Source organism: Zasmidium cellare (genome assembly GCF_010093935.1).
Source record: "Zasmidium cellare ATCC 36951 unplaced genomic scaffold M409scaffold_15, whole genome shotgun sequence".
NCBI classification, from domain to species: domain Eukaryota; kingdom Fungi; phylum Ascomycota; class Dothideomycetes; order Mycosphaerellales; family Mycosphaerellaceae; genus Zasmidium; species Zasmidium cellare.
Genome location: NW_022986959.1, coordinates 361116 through 375640, shown reverse-complemented (window position 1 = coordinate 375640; position 14525 = coordinate 361116). Strand labels below are relative to the sequence as shown.

General features: G+C 53.2%; 5 protein-coding genes across 5 annotated transcripts; 3 read left to right on the top strand and 2 right to left on the bottom strand.

The window, feature by feature from the left end:
- Positions 1–684: 684 nt before the first annotated feature.
- M409DRAFT_66037 (uncharacterized protein) lies at positions 685–4783 on the bottom strand (the record flags this gene model as incomplete). The annotated part of the gene is made up of 3 exons (XM_033816763.1): positions 685–837; positions 1094–1492; positions 2330–4783. The coding sequence occupies 3 exons, from the start codon at positions 4781–4783 to the stop codon at positions 685–687; spliced, it is 3006 nt and encodes a 1001-aa protein (XP_033668356.1).
- A 2498-nt stretch (positions 4784–7281) lies between these two features.
- Positions 7282–8037, top strand: M409DRAFT_54064 (uncharacterized protein; the record flags this gene model as incomplete). The annotated part of the gene is made up of 1 exon (XM_033812577.1): positions 7282–8037. The coding sequence occupies one exon, from the start codon at positions 7282–7284 to the stop codon at positions 8035–8037; it is 756 nt and encodes a 251-aa protein (XP_033668355.1).
- A 724-nt stretch (positions 8038–8761) lies between these two features.
- On the top strand, positions 8762–9775 carry M409DRAFT_54063 (uncharacterized protein; the record flags this gene model as incomplete). Its single annotated transcript, XM_033812576.1, has 1 exon — positions 8762–9775. One exon carries the CDS (start codon positions 8762–8764, stop codon positions 9773–9775), a length of 1014 nt encoding a protein of 337 aa, XP_033668354.1.
- A 284-nt stretch (positions 9776–10059) lies between these two features.
- M409DRAFT_54062 (uncharacterized protein) lies at positions 10060–11302 on the top strand (the record flags this gene model as incomplete). Its single annotated transcript, XM_033812575.1, has 2 exons — positions 10060–10101; positions 10292–11302. The coding sequence occupies 2 exons, from the start codon at positions 10060–10062 to the stop codon at positions 11300–11302; spliced, it is 1053 nt and encodes a 350-aa protein (XP_033668353.1).
- Positions 11303–12192: 890 nt separating this feature from the next.
- M409DRAFT_22271 (uncharacterized protein) lies at positions 12193–13752 on the bottom strand (the record flags this gene model as incomplete). The annotated part of the gene is made up of 1 exon (XM_033806265.1): positions 12193–13752. The coding sequence occupies one exon, from the start codon at positions 13750–13752 to the stop codon at positions 12193–12195; it is 1560 nt and encodes a 519-aa protein (XP_033668352.1).
- Positions 13753–14525: the final 773 nt, after the last annotated feature.

Genomic DNA, 14525 nt, shown 5'->3' with positions numbered 1-14525 from the left:
ATACCTGGGGTCGCAAGAACATATTCCACGCAAGCGCCGCAACCATGAGACTCTACATCGGCATCGCAGGCATCTTCGCCGTCCTCGCCGCCCTCGTCTCCGCAGCACCCAACTTCTCCTTCTCCTGGCTAAACTGGACTCGCCAATCCCACAACGTACAAGACGACTCCCAATCATGCATGACGCCAGCCGACGCCGACACCACCGCCGACATCTTCCGCCTTCTAATCCAAAACTACACCCACGACCTCGCTCTCAGCGCCCTGACCGAAGACTTCCACGACTGGGCTTCCTCGGTCAACATCATCATCAACAAAGGCGGCGCCGGGCCGAAGAGCATGGATGCGCCGACATTTGCGAGTAGAGCAGCTTTTATAGATGGCCAGGGAAAGCAGCCGCCGATACCGTTTGAGAAGATCAAGGTGTTCGCAGGGTGTCGGCATGTGGCCATGAGGTGGAAGACAGGGAGAAGTGCGAATGGTCACGGGACGGAGGTTGATGACATTGTAAGCGAGAAGAAGTTCGATTGAGCCATTGGATGAATGCTGATTTTGTGATAGCCCGTTCACGGAAACGTCATCATCGAAGTCGAACCTTCAGAGCCCGGAAACAAGTACAACTGGAGAATATCGAATATTTGGTCTGAGTTCAACTCGGCGGCTTGGTTGGTCAATCTGGGCGTGTTCAAGCCGGCAGGCATGCCTTTGGAGGCACAGGATGTGAAGCATCTGGAAGAGTTCGGGGACGAAGAGGCGGTTGCTGAGGAGCATTTGTTGGTGCAGCAGGATCCTTGAGAACTTGTTGGTTCAAGGCGTGTGGGGATACTCTCCGACTTTCCTAGGAATCTGTACAGCGATGGTAATCCAGGATAATCAAACGATGACGTTGGCTCAGCTGAACTGGGTTTGCTGGTGGCAGTCCACTCGAAGCGTACTATGCCAGAACAGCAGTCCGCGTTCAGAGCTCGTTCCGGGTGTACCGGCAGCAGATGAAGTTCAACTTCGAGCTCATTCTTGCCTTCTCAGCTCCTGCGTGCTTTGCAGACGTCTTTCATGAGAGATTTGCGTATCGTCTTCGGTCGCCAGCCACGGACATGGTTTCTCTTGCCGTCCTTCTGCTGTAGGCGTTCTCTCGCTGCATATGCTTCGTTGAGTAAACTCCGCGAAAACGCCCTTGAGGTGTCATCATCTTTCAAATTTTTTGAATCGACTTCCACAACATGTTCTAACAACTCAATGGCCAGCGCCGTGGCTTCCCGCCAGCCAGTCTGGAGATATGCCCGTGCAAGTTCCTGCTCTGAGGCAAGTCGGTAAGGATCGGACTCTGCTAGCGCTCGTGTCCGGATTGACACGACCTGCTGTAGGACTAACAGTGCTTTAAATACCGAAGGTGAGTCGCCCACCTGCATGTAAGCCCGTCCTAGCCAATGCATCGAGGTGAGTCGAGACAGGTCGTCTTCTACTAGCTTTTGCGACTCGATTTTCGTGACGTGCTCGAGGGTCACCACTGCTTTGGACAGCGAAGTTGAATCTCCAACCTGCAGGTAAGCCCGTCCTAGCCAATACATCGAGGTAAGTCGAGACGGGTCACCTTCTACTAGCTTTTGCGACTCGACTTTTGAGACCTGCTCCAAGAGCTTTACTGCCTTTGACACATCTTCTGGGTCGCCGACTTGCAGGTATGCCGTCGCAAGAATGTGCTCTGACATCAGCCTGTCCCAGTTGTTATGCTCTAGTCTTTGCGACAGAAGGTTCGTAACGTGCTCTAGCAGCTTCACTGCTTGTGATATTTCCGCTGTGTTGTCGTCCTTTAAGTACCCTTCGGCAAGGTAGCGCTGCGAGTGAAGTAGGTCCAGGTCGTGCTTTTCTAACGATTGTGCTTGGATCTCGACCACATGTTCAAGCATCCTCACTCCCTTCGATACCAACTGTTGACGACCGGACTCCAGATATATCAAGGCCACGTTTCGCTCCGGGCCCAATCGGGCCAAATTGTCCGATGGCATCATTCTTCGGGTCATTTCCACTGAATTGTCCAACAGCTGTATTGCCTGTGGAACGTTTTCTGGTTTGCCTTCGGTAAGATACGCCTCACCAAGGGTACACTGTGAATCCAGCAGTGTGGGTTCATCGTCTGAGAGTATACGAGCCTCGATTGCGACTAACCTTTCGAGCATTTGAACGGCTTCCGACACAAGATCATGCGCTTTACTCCTCAGATAGACAGCTGCTAATTCGCGCACTGCCTCGAAATGGGGAAATTCTGCTCCCCTTCGTATAGCGTCCACGTGCGGGGTGGGAGAGTCTTGCGCGAGCATGCATTGGCTCACTGCGGCTGCTCGCTCCAACATGGCCAATCCTTCCTCCCAGCGTCCGACCGATCTATAAACATCTGCAAGTAAGATTTCAGATCGTACTAGATCGATGTGATGCTCTGCAAGCACACTTCGGCGTTTTGCAACAACATTCTCGAGCAATTGGACCGCCTTCAGCTCCTGATGAATGTCGCACCAGGCCTCTGCCAAGTCATGATGCACCTCAAGTAAGTATTCATCGCCGTCGCTGAGTCCAATCAGTACTTCCTGGGATGTCTCGAGCCAATGTATAGCTTCTTCGGTTCTCCAGTCCGCGAGAAGAGATTTTCCCACCGAATGACATAATCGGGCTACTCCCTTGTCCTCTCTGCCATTGTAGTCGCGAAGTAGGCGTGCCGCGTGTGGGTGAAATGCACGCCAATCGGCACGATTCTGCCAAAGGGCGGGAGGAAAAACGGCCCCCATATGCGCCATCACTGCAGTGTGGATCACACTCGCCTCATCGTACGTTTGAACCCAGATCCGTGTGGCAAGGTGGACCAGACGGTGCATGTTGTATGTTTCTTGATGATTAGAGGATGTAAGAAACGAGTATGCACACAATGCCCCTATTGCAGAGGTCATCTGAGAATTGGAGCCCGCCTTTGGCAGCATGGGTAGCGGAATGTCCCGCCACTCCACACAAGAGATGAACTTCAGTAGATCGGCAGCAGTGGTATCTTGCTCCATGATTTGATTGAAGGATACGACCCAAGTTGTCGCTACGGCATGTCCGACTTGTTGATATCTCGTGCGATCTCTGTTCTCGATGCTCATTAGGTCGATCAAGTCCTGATCGGCGCCTTTCAGTAACTCTCGATACTTTCCTGGCGAGATTTTGTTCTTGTTCATGTACGCTGCGGCTTGCGTCATGGCAAGGGGCAAGCATTCCAGCTCTTCGCAGAGCGACTGCATTTCGGTTTGGTCGTTGATAGCATTGCAATGGAGAAGAGATTGGCTCATAAGACGTAGGGCTTCAACTTTTCCCAGTCGCTCGATTTCGATGGCGTCGCCACCGACCAAGTCCTGGACCACACGAGTACTTCTCGATGTGTAAAGCTTGAACCCGGTGTCGCTACCTGGAACACATTCAAGAAGCAAGTCTACGAGACTCTCGTCGTCGACGTTGTCGACTATCAGGAGCCAGCGTCCGAAGTCTCGATCTTCTAGATGGTGTTTCACAACGATCTTGATGTCTTCCTTGCTGTGGGACGAGGCTGTTAGCCTAAGTTGTCCGGCAATGTCAAGGAATGACTTCTCAACTGTGGCGTGGCTCAATGCGACAATCCAGAAAATGGACATGTCAGGTTGGGTCTTTGCAATCAAATTGGCAAAGGCGAGCGCGATCTGGGTCTTTCCTATGCCCCCAAGTCCATAGATTGCCAAGTCGTTACAGTCTTCGTCCAGGAAGAGTCGCTTCTGAAGCTCTTGGAGTATCTCGTCGCGGCCCACAAACTTGTAGTTCCTTTGAAACGGGAGGGACACGATTCGATTTTTCATGCCACTCCTGTCATTGACGGCCCCGATCTTGACAACTTCTGCCCTCGGCACCTCGCAAAGAAGCTGTTTGGCATATCCAGCAGCTGTCGCAGCGGCAAACTCTTGCCAGTTTTTGGTCTTGTGAACATCGGCGTAGTCACAAATCCCACGAATAACAAGGCTTGGGAAATTGTTCATCAGCCCGGCGGCCTCCATTTCAAAGCAGAGCACCCCGCCAAATTCTCTACTGACTTGGTCTCGTTCTGCTGCATGTCGCATGACTTGGTTGCCGGAAGCTATCGTGCCATAGTGAACCTCAACGTCCAGATTTGAACGTGGCGGCCTCTGTATGATCCGTGGTTCCGCGTCGTCCATCGCGACTTCGTATAGGATGTCGGTATCGACGGACGGCCGTGCAGACGTCGCTATATTCCCTTTCTCTAGCATATGAGAAGACGGTGCTCCAGGTGCGGAGCTGTGCTTCGCACGTATCATCGAAACAGCACTCAGTAGAATAGCCGGCGGAGCATTGAGGAAGCCAGTGCGTTCAAACCCGTTCGGTCTGGATTTTCCAAAGTCGTATTGTATGACACCACCGTATCCATTCACAGGCTGCCCTACAACGACATCCCCAAGTCGAATGTCATGCGCTTTGCTTGGGACACCTCCGCCGATGCCGACCATTAGGGCAAATCGCAAGCAGCCGAAGGATCGATGCATGTGCATGGCCACCGAGGCAGCTGAGTTGGTCCCGATCAATCCAGCCGGGAGACATGCAACAACGACATTGTGGTCATGTATACGCCCGTATGCGTATACGTTGGCATCTCCTGCTCTTGCGGGCAGAGGCTCGTGTCTTTCGTCGAGGACGGTTTGTGCGGCAGCGAGCTCGACCGGGAGGGCGCATATCCAGCCGACCGTGTAGTCCTCGTTGGAGAGTAGGATCGGCATGAAGCTCAAACGATGCTGTGAGCGATGGTCATGCTTGTACTGTGCGCATCCGGGCTGTGAAAGGCGACATGGAGGAAGCATGAGTTCGAAGAGTGAAGAAGGAGAAGAGGCCGCCCTCAGCTCAGGCTCTCGCGGGGGTTCTTGCAGTAGCGCTGGCGCCTCCTGAGACCTGAACGCTGCACAAAACGCCACAGCACACTTTCATTGGTCAATTGCAATAATGGAAAAGAAGAGTGTCCAGGAGTCTTGAATATCGTCCCAATGTCATTGACAGATTATTCTCCGAACAATAGCAACCAATTTCACCACTGTGGAGCCTCGCGCCGAGCTTTGGTCACCTGTGGAAGGTCAGCGTCATAAGTTGAGAATGAGACATTGAGTGCCTGACACAAACATACCACTGGGTCTTGGCTGAAGTACGGCAGAGAATCGAGCCAGACCAGAACCTCATGGCATGAACCTCATGATCTGTAAGCGTGTCACCGATCTTTCCCATGGGTCGCTCATTCTGGCCTCCAGCATCCCCAGACCACAGAATATCTCGACGGGACCTCTCCTCAATACCTCGACCTCCGCCCATCACTCCGACTTCTCCCACGAGCCTGTCTCTCCTCCCGCCGACGCCGAACCTCCTCCCGGTTCTTGCGTTCCTGTCTCTTCTTCTCGTACGCTGCACCCGTGGCCGCTTCTTTCTTTCCCTTGGCCTCCCTCTTTGGATTGCCGAACTTGAAGAGTGACCATATGACCGCTCCCATGAGGGCGACGAACGAGAGTCGCACTCCTTGGCCTCGGCGGTTTGGCATTTTGATGCGGTAGTGTGGTGCCGTGCGAGTGATTTGGATCTTGACTCGGTGTGATGCGGATGGCGGGTGTTGGGGGCGTGCGGTCACCGAAGGGATGCCTGGATGGTGAGGATGCTGATTTGGTGAGAAGCTGTTTGTGGTCGCGGGTGGCTTTTTGTGAGTAGTGTGTATCTTGATCTTGTATTTGGGCGGAGGAAGCAAATGTTCGGCAGGCAGTGGTATGTCGCTGCGATGTTGTGATTTCCAGAGAGATGTCGCGTGTGGTGGGTGTGGTGCGCTTTAAGTCCCGGTTCTAGCCGAGAAGCATGTGAAGCCTGGCGGTCTCTGCGCGGATTCACTGCGTCTCTCCCGAGATCTGCCACAAACCTCAATACTCTCTTCATATGTCGTACAAGATTTCGCATGGGCCTCACTGGATCTTCAAAGTTAATTCCGACGAGTAGGCTGTACGCCGCGCAGCCTATCCGCCGTGCCCGCCTTTTCGCTTTTCCCGGGCCCAGTCGAAGACTGCTGCTTTGAACTTTCTGAGGATTCCGGTATGAACTATATGTCTGTTAATATGTCCGTGCCCAGATTGATGACAACTTTCATATACTGGTCATGTTTCCTCGTTCATCGACTTGTCTATGTCCAGTTCACGAGGCGAGCCTGTTCCTTTCAGACAATCGCAGCAACACTAACGACCTTGATGTACTGCGGCCCCGCTACGGACAAAATGTGTGGATATGCATAGAAGGATAGATGTGGTATTGCTCATGGAGTATGTGCCTAAAGCATTAATGAGTATCGTCTTACGGATGTATACATCGAATCGCCTGTCAAATTCTCAACAGCTCTCCTCTGTTCAGAATGTCTTCTAGTGACGGCAGTATGAAGAGAGTGCTCCATTATCCCGGAAGTCGTTTCCCACACCAGACAGTTATTACCGCCGAGTAAAGTCTGCACAGTCTATGGCATCCAGTAACTCTTTCCAAAGGGCACCAATGCAGTTGGATGTTTGCTTTGACAGCGATATACCACTGATCATTGACACCGGTCGGATCACAATCCTGACCATGAGACTTGCACGACGTTCCTTAGGTCAATAGCGACACAAAATTATGAGTCTGTGTCTTACTAGTGAGCGATGCTGCTGATTGGTGTGGCGCTCGAACGACAGGTCAGGCGTTTCAGCAAAGACAGCAGATTTCTGGTTTGTTCCAGTCAGCTGGACCTCAGACATGCATAGATCAAACGACTTGTTATCATGCATTGTTTGGGGTTGTCTTGCGCCTACTCGTCGGCTTTGGGAACTTGCACTTCCAGTTCCGCAAAACTGCAATCACAGAGCTCTACTGCCAAATCTCGAGCGTGTGCCTTTTCGATCGGCTTCTCCCCTCGCATGCAATCTGGCACAATCGAGTAAAGCAGATTATACCTCATCTTTCCTGAACATCCTGTATCCCTGGACGGCGTAAGATCTCGCCGAGAGAAGCGAGTTCATTCACTTACACCAGACGCTAGTCTGCGCTAGTGCACCACGCAGCTTCCCCGCTTGCTTGGCGGGCGAACTTCCCACTAGCCGAGTTTTGCGAGCGTCAGCCAAAACTCTCACTCGTCATCTCCAGCAATAAACCGACGACCACGCCATCCACGCCATCACACCTTGTCAAAACACTACCTACCCATAATCAGTCATCAACCAACAGCGCCGCCATGTCTGCCCACGAGAAATTCTGGGACACACCGGAGCTGCTCGAAGAGATCCTCGTCCGTCTTGGTCGTAAAGACATTGTCCTCTCGATCCGTGTCTGCAAGCGCTTCCAAGTCGCCATCAATGCCTCAACCTCTCTCCAGAGCGCAGCATTCGGCGCTGGACTGGAGAGGCTCCTCCCATTATATCGCCAACTCTTCACATTCTCTTACCTCGAGGCCAGCGACCAGCTTCTCCTTATCGATGACATCACCCACCTGGGCGCAATCGACCGCAAGAACGGCTACTGGAAGGTCGGCCTCTCACTCGTCACCACCCTCACCTTGCCACGCCTTACACCGTCCGGAGAAGCGAAGCCAATATACATGATCGCGATGGCCAAGCAGCAACCAGGGCGCTCATATCTCTCTGAAGATGGCCAGGCCGTCTTTCGCAAGGAGATTGATGCCGCTTTTCCTTCTTCACCTGTCCCGGTTGACCTGGAGCTTGCCATCATCACCAACCGTCAGGTCGGGACGCAAGAAGACCCAGTCCAGCAAGTGGTCTACCGCGTTCTCGTCTCACTCAAGCCGGTCCCATTTGGTATTCTCTTCCACGTCTTGAAGGCGATCAAGCAAGCCCTTCAGTTGCCACACCGTCGCAAGGAGGGGAAGCTGAACCTCACCGCGGATTTTGCCAGTGTTGTTGGACTCGGCGCTGATCAGCTTACGTTCCTCCGTGATACGCCAACGTACGTGCAAGAGCACTGGAAGATCTGAGAATTTTGGGTTTTGGCCACAGCAGCCGAATTGAATTCTGTTTTGTGAGTGCTATGTTTATGGCGTTTGGAACACTCACTGACCCCTCAGGCAGGCAAAGAAGGCTTCGCCGTTTCAGAAACTGGTGCTGTCGAGATTGAGCAACTTCTTCGGGTCCAAATGTCAGCTGTGCCGGCGATCATGGTTGAATTGTTCAGCGCCGAATCGTATTTTTTTGATTTCTTTCGCTTCAACTATGCCCCACCCTGCGAAACACCGTCGTCGCTTCATCAGATAGCTCTGGTATACTTTGTCGAAATCCTTCTGGGTGGTGTGCCAGCTTATCCGTTGCAAAGTGTTCGCCATTCTACTCCAGCAACAAAGAACTTCCCAGGCCTCGAGAGACACGATCTTGCCTGCAAAGCCAGAGTCGCTCGTATGGCTCTATCGCAGCTTGGTCATGCACTAGGTGATATTCTCAAGACTGGATCTGGGGTCGAAGCGCAGTGAATGTTTTTGCTGAATGCTTCAATGCATTGAGGCGAGTCACCAGCACACGCTTTGTCACTCGGTGTTATGCGATTCAAGACCAACGCTATATAACACCTCGAATGCCACTTTTATAGACACATCAGATCTCCTGGTCTAGAAACACTCCAGCACCCTTACACCGGACTTTCAACGCACCTATTCAACAAACCCTCAGACCAACTCCAAGCAGAACTCGATCCGAGGCTTCAACGATATGTCGTCGTCCCGAACCATGCGCCCAGCAGAGAAGCGTGCGCGTCAAAGCGCTACACCCACCAACTCACCATCCGCTGACTCGATCTCCTCGCTGGCTCGGCCGATGAATCGCTCACTCAACTCATCGGCGATGCCCCCTTGCTCTGGACCTACCACCGACCTCGCGAAGCTCACTCTGCGTTTCCAGAGACTGAGCCTCAATCCACCTCGCGTCGTAACTCCTGTTCTCGGCAAGCGCAAGCGTGATGACGAGGACTACGAAGAGGAAGAGCATGTGTTGGCCGCTGCTCGAGTTCTCGGCATTCCCGAGCTGGTAGAGCAGGTCATGCTGAACCTCTCACCAGCCGAGATCCTCCTCACCCAAGCCTTTGCTCCGACCTTCCGGACTGTTTATCAAGACTCCAAGCAGCTCCAACTCAAGACTCTGGATCGATTGGACATCCCGCCCAAGATTTCTGTCCCCGCAGCAAGCACGCCTGCAAAGCTGAATCCGCTCCTCGTCGAACGCCACTATCACGACGATAACTTTCGAGTCGACGACTACGAGCTGAAGCGTCCTCAAGGAGTGCTCCGTTTCCTGATGACGGTACGCGAAGGCATCATGCCCTTGGCACGTTTGATATTCGATGAGGAGAGCAAGGGTCTCGAGGTTACCGACAAGAGCTCTTTGCTAAAGCAACACATCTACGACTCCGCCACGACGCTCAAGCTCAGCGTCTTCTGTGGAGCCGATGAGATTCAGAGGGAAGATGGTGGAATGTGGGAAGTGGACTTGCACGCCGAAGTCAACGTCAAGAACTGCCAGGTCGGCAAGCTGGTCCAGGTCGCTAAGAAGTTGAGAAGCGGGAGCGACTTCAGTTTCGTCCATAGCAAGAGGAACGGGCAGTCACCTTGGGGACCTTCGCACACCGCCAAGTTCCGCCTGACGAACATTGACCCGGAGTTGCTGGATGTCATTGTGGGCCAGGTCACGCTTCATGATCGCCTTGTTCGTCAGATCAGAGGTGGATGAGTAAGAGGAGTCCAGTCGGCGGTGAAGCGTGTAATGTTCAGATGCGGTGGCATAGAGAACAAGGAGAGTATTTGGGAGGTCGTTCGTGGATTTCGGAGTTCCACTGCGTTTGAAACTGCAGACCGAAGCTAGTGGCAACACAATGCTTTGATGGACGGGGGCTTTGTTATGGAAAAGGGAGGAAGGCCTGCTCTTTCTTTACGCAGATCAAAATGGCACAGATGAACCAACCAAAACTCCCATATATATGCATTAACAATATCGACCTGTTGACGCCAGTCAGAATGTCCCAGAAGCCTCATGTTCCGGACGTCTCCGTAGTAGTTGTATGGGGATCTCTTCTTCCATTACACCTTGTGACCCTCGCAAACATGATTATGGTCATCGGGTCTGGTGCTCAAAGTGACCTCGTGAAAAGTCGAGCCTGAGCGAAAAGTGGGTCATTGACGAGTGACGAGTCGTGACGGCAGCGGCGACAAACTCCAACAAAACTTGCTGCATCAAAACGTCAGACAGGTGCTATACCTCTCAACCAGAAACAGTCCCGCGTCATCGCCATGTCCTCAACGCAAGACGGCGCCCGGCCCAGGCGCCCGGCCCAGGAAGCGCCTTCGACCCAGCGAGACAATTCGTACAAACGCTGCTCCCACCGCCCTCCCAATGCCACAGCTTCCATGCCGTCTCGATGCCTCGAGTCTCTCGCACACGTTGTCAATCGACCACGTCAAGAACTCGACTCGTCCAATTACACTCACGACCTTGGGCAAGCGAGAACGCGACAATGAAGAAGAACAGTCGCCACCAGGACCAGAGCGCGTCTTCGGCATCCACGAGCTCGTCGATCAGATCCTCTTCTACATACCAGCCGGAGAGCTTTTGCGCTCGCAGTCTGTCAAGCGCATGTTCAAGACCGTGTACGAAGACTCAAAGCAACTCCAACTCAAGATATTCGAGCGAATTCACGGCAACTCTCGCCCTTGGCATCCCCTCGAAGTCAACCCGCTCCTTGTGAAATGGTCGCGCTGGAACGGTATCCGCAAGGAACGCGAGCACCGCATCGCTGTTTCGACCCTAGAGATCCCGCACATATTCTTCAGCGAGAGGGAAGCTGTGTTGCCTGTGTTATGGGTCACCTTCAAAGACGGCGTGGAGGCCGTCAAGATCGACCACTCTGAGTCTTGGTCGAGGCTGCACATCTACGATGCAGGTTTGCCCATCACGGTCGAAGTTCATTGCGGTCAGAGGATGGAAGAAGACATCAACGACCAGCCGCTGGTCTTGGACCTCGACGCCTCCGTAGATGTACGCAACTCTCCACTGGGCAAGCTGTTGGAGATCGCGAAGACCCTCAGACAGTTCGCTGACTTCACCTACCTCGACGACGAGGATTGTGTGGATGGAGACACTTCTGTCGATGTGAAGCAGGATGCCTCCTGGGTGGCGAGCGTGGACCCGGATCTGATGGAACTCATCGAGGACCATCTGAGGCTTTGGGTTCGTGTTGGGCAGATCATGCCCAGTCTCTAGCAAACTTCGACAGATGGTGGATATGGGCAGGAACAAGGCAAAGGGGCGGATGTAGGGACGATCGGTGGGACATCCAGGACTGTTAAACGGGGGCACAAATTGATGTACGGGAGGAGCATGGAGTGGAGATTCGAGCCCTGTTCGGCTGAGATTGAAGCAAGAGGCTTGGTGGGATGTGGACGTTTGCTTTGTCGAGGCCTGGAGTACCTTTGCACCAGGAATGAACTTTTTTGAAATTGAATAGTACCCCCTAGCATCAATGGCCTTTGTGTCCACGCTCAGTGTACGGAGACTCTTTGTTCGAGTCGCCGGAAACGGCAACCTTCACTCAAGCTGGATGCGAGCTGCCAAACCCGACACATTGTCATCCTTTAAAGGACCTCTACATCTGCGGTACACCCATCGAAGTCTCGGCTTGACATTGAGCTAGATTGTTAGGACGTGGTGGCGATGGCGAAGTGTCACGCTGGGAACGCCGAAAACTTTTCGAGGGAGCCCGGCAGCTCTTGGGACGATTGAAGAGACAGTACCGGTGCGGACTCGTCAGCAAGGATAGTAACAGTGAACAACATGGCTTTTTCGTCGAGATTGGACTTGAAAAACGTGAGACGAAGGTGCTTTCGAACGGCTTATCCGTATATGGAAATGATAGACACAACTCCACTCCACTCTCGACCTGCTTTTAGCCACCCATTCTGACTCTTGTGGCTCCTGTACCACCTATACGATTCGCTCTGACCTTTTGTCAGACTTCCTTGCCGTTTTCGGAGGTCACACCACAATCCCCAAACTTCCCCGTCTTACTCCGTCTCCTGTACAAATCCCCGACTGCTTTTAGCAACTCGTGGCCCACACTCGCGGTTACTCGAGTTCGTCTTCCTCTGATTATCCTAGTTCAGTTTTCTTGGGAACTGTTGTGTCACAATAGTGCAGCTCAGAAACGTCGCGGACTCTTCCATGGCATTGATGAGAGGTTGCTCTTCGGTGTCCGCCTCTATATCCATGAGTAGGTACTCCCACAGGTCGGCACAATACGCCGGAAGGGTGAAGAGGCGATTCACCAGGAACTCGTTGACTCTGCTGCACATGAGGAGAAGATACCCAATGTAAGACATAGTTTGATCCCACGAAACGATTGCACTCTTCTTGACTAGAAGCTTGCCGCTGTTCTCGCTTCTGGTCTCGGTGAACGCCAGGCGAACGTTAAGTGCAAACGCGGGGTCCGTGAGGTGCTGTTTGGTCCACGAGCCGATGTACGGTCGCAGCCAAGATGTATCGACTCGTTGATCGTTGAAGCGCAGACATAGCACAGGTGCTTCATCTGAGCTCATCGCGAAGAGCATTTCCTCGACACCGAGCGGTGCCTGCAACCTCCATACGAGAGTGTCTGGCCGACGGAGGACCGTGATCGGCGCGAGGGTGAAGAAGTTGGGATTCATGGCGAAGGGCAGGCGTGGTCTCCCGTTGTTGACAAGGTACTTGGGATACCGATACGGAAGAATCTTGCGGACCTTCTCAAAGGTTTTCAACTTCAATTGCTTGGAAGACCCGTAACAGTTTTTGAAAGTCCGGCAGATTCTCTGGCAAACCAGGATCGTGTTAGGTGGAAGATGGATGAGAATGTTCTCCAGCAGTTCAGTGGTGCCCAGAACGACTTCGCGAGCAGACAGCTCCGGAACCGAGTCGGTGTTGCTTTTGTCATCGCTCGACGCTCCCTGGATGTTGCTAACTGTAGCGTCTCTCATCGAGCCCAGAAAGGGAAACGCAACGCCTGGTGCCAACCATGACACCCCTGCAGGTCTGCTCTTCTTCGTGGCTTTGCTCGCGCATTTCTTGCGTTGGTAGAGTTCAGCTTCGGCCGTCGTCAATCCTTTCTTCGAGGAGGCCTTGTCGAGTTGAATGAAGATGTCATGGCCGAGTTGTATAGCAACATGGGATTGCGTGTGAAGGAAGCTCCGGATGGCGCGATTGGCTTTCTCCAGGACCAATGCGTCCACAGCGATAGGAAGGCAAACGATCAGAGAGGGTTTTGGGGCCCCAGTCTCTCCTTGACTGGACTGACGATCCACATCTCCGTTGACAAGTCGGCCGGCTGCTTCCTGACATGAAGTTCTCTTGATTGCTGCCACCGCTTCAAGGTGAACGATGTCGTCGCGTGTCTTGTGCGGGAGCCCTGGGCCAGTGATGCGCAGATTGTTGAACTGATCCGACAGCGTGTTCGGGTCCATAGTGGCTGCTTTCCTGCCATCCGAGACAGCAAGGTGCTCTCGTTGTCGTAGCTCCCTACGGCGGTGCAGCTGAGCTGCTGGCATGATCATGCTGTACTCGAGTCTACGCAACTCGCCGACACCTCGTTGTTGGTTCGAGGTGAAGAGCGACGTATTCCTCCCTCCATTCGACGACAAGAGATCCTTGATGGACTCCGTCCCGCCACCTTCAAGGTCCGTCATCCTGTCCCGGCAACGCCGTCCACTTCTTGTCTCGCAGATGTTTCTCGCAAGCCAGGTCTGCGTGTTCACTTTGTCAACGACGGTCTTGCAACCGCTATACTGCCGGAGGATGCTGATCTTACCAATGTGCGTGGCGTACTTGAGAAGACGAGGGACGTCAATTTGTCGTGTATGGAGCAGCAGGCTTTTGAGGTCGCGCCGTGGCGAGTGTGTCGCGGTTGGCTGTTTCCTGCCGATGTACGGATGGGCGGCGTCGCAGTTAGCGGAAAATGGGCGTTCTGGTGTTTAGATCGCGAGTTGTAACTTTCGCGGGCGCTTTGGTGTGTTTTGTGGGATGGAGTGCAGACATCGGGAGAAGAGGTGACGAGTCAAGATTTAAGGTTCCGCGAGCGCCCGCGCTAAGCCAACATTCACTAGCGCGCCAGTAACTTCCGCTTTTGGCGCACGTCACTGCCCGCAGTCGCCACGAAGATGGCAGTAAGCAGGGCGTAAGAAGCAAGCTTGTCAAGAGAGTAACAGACCTAAGACTGGCAGCTGGCTTTCCTCCACGCCTAATTATACTATACGTCCTACTTAAGTAACGTACTTGATAGGGAAGCTACGTAGACGGTAAAGCTGCGTACAAGCCTCGAATCCTCAATACTCTCGACTATCTACGTAACGCTACAGTAATACAGCTACCCTTACTATCGCTATCCTCGTTCTCGGGTACCTCCTCGATAATGTCCTCGATTTCCGGACTCGGAGAGGCGTTCCGCTTCCGTTTACGAGTT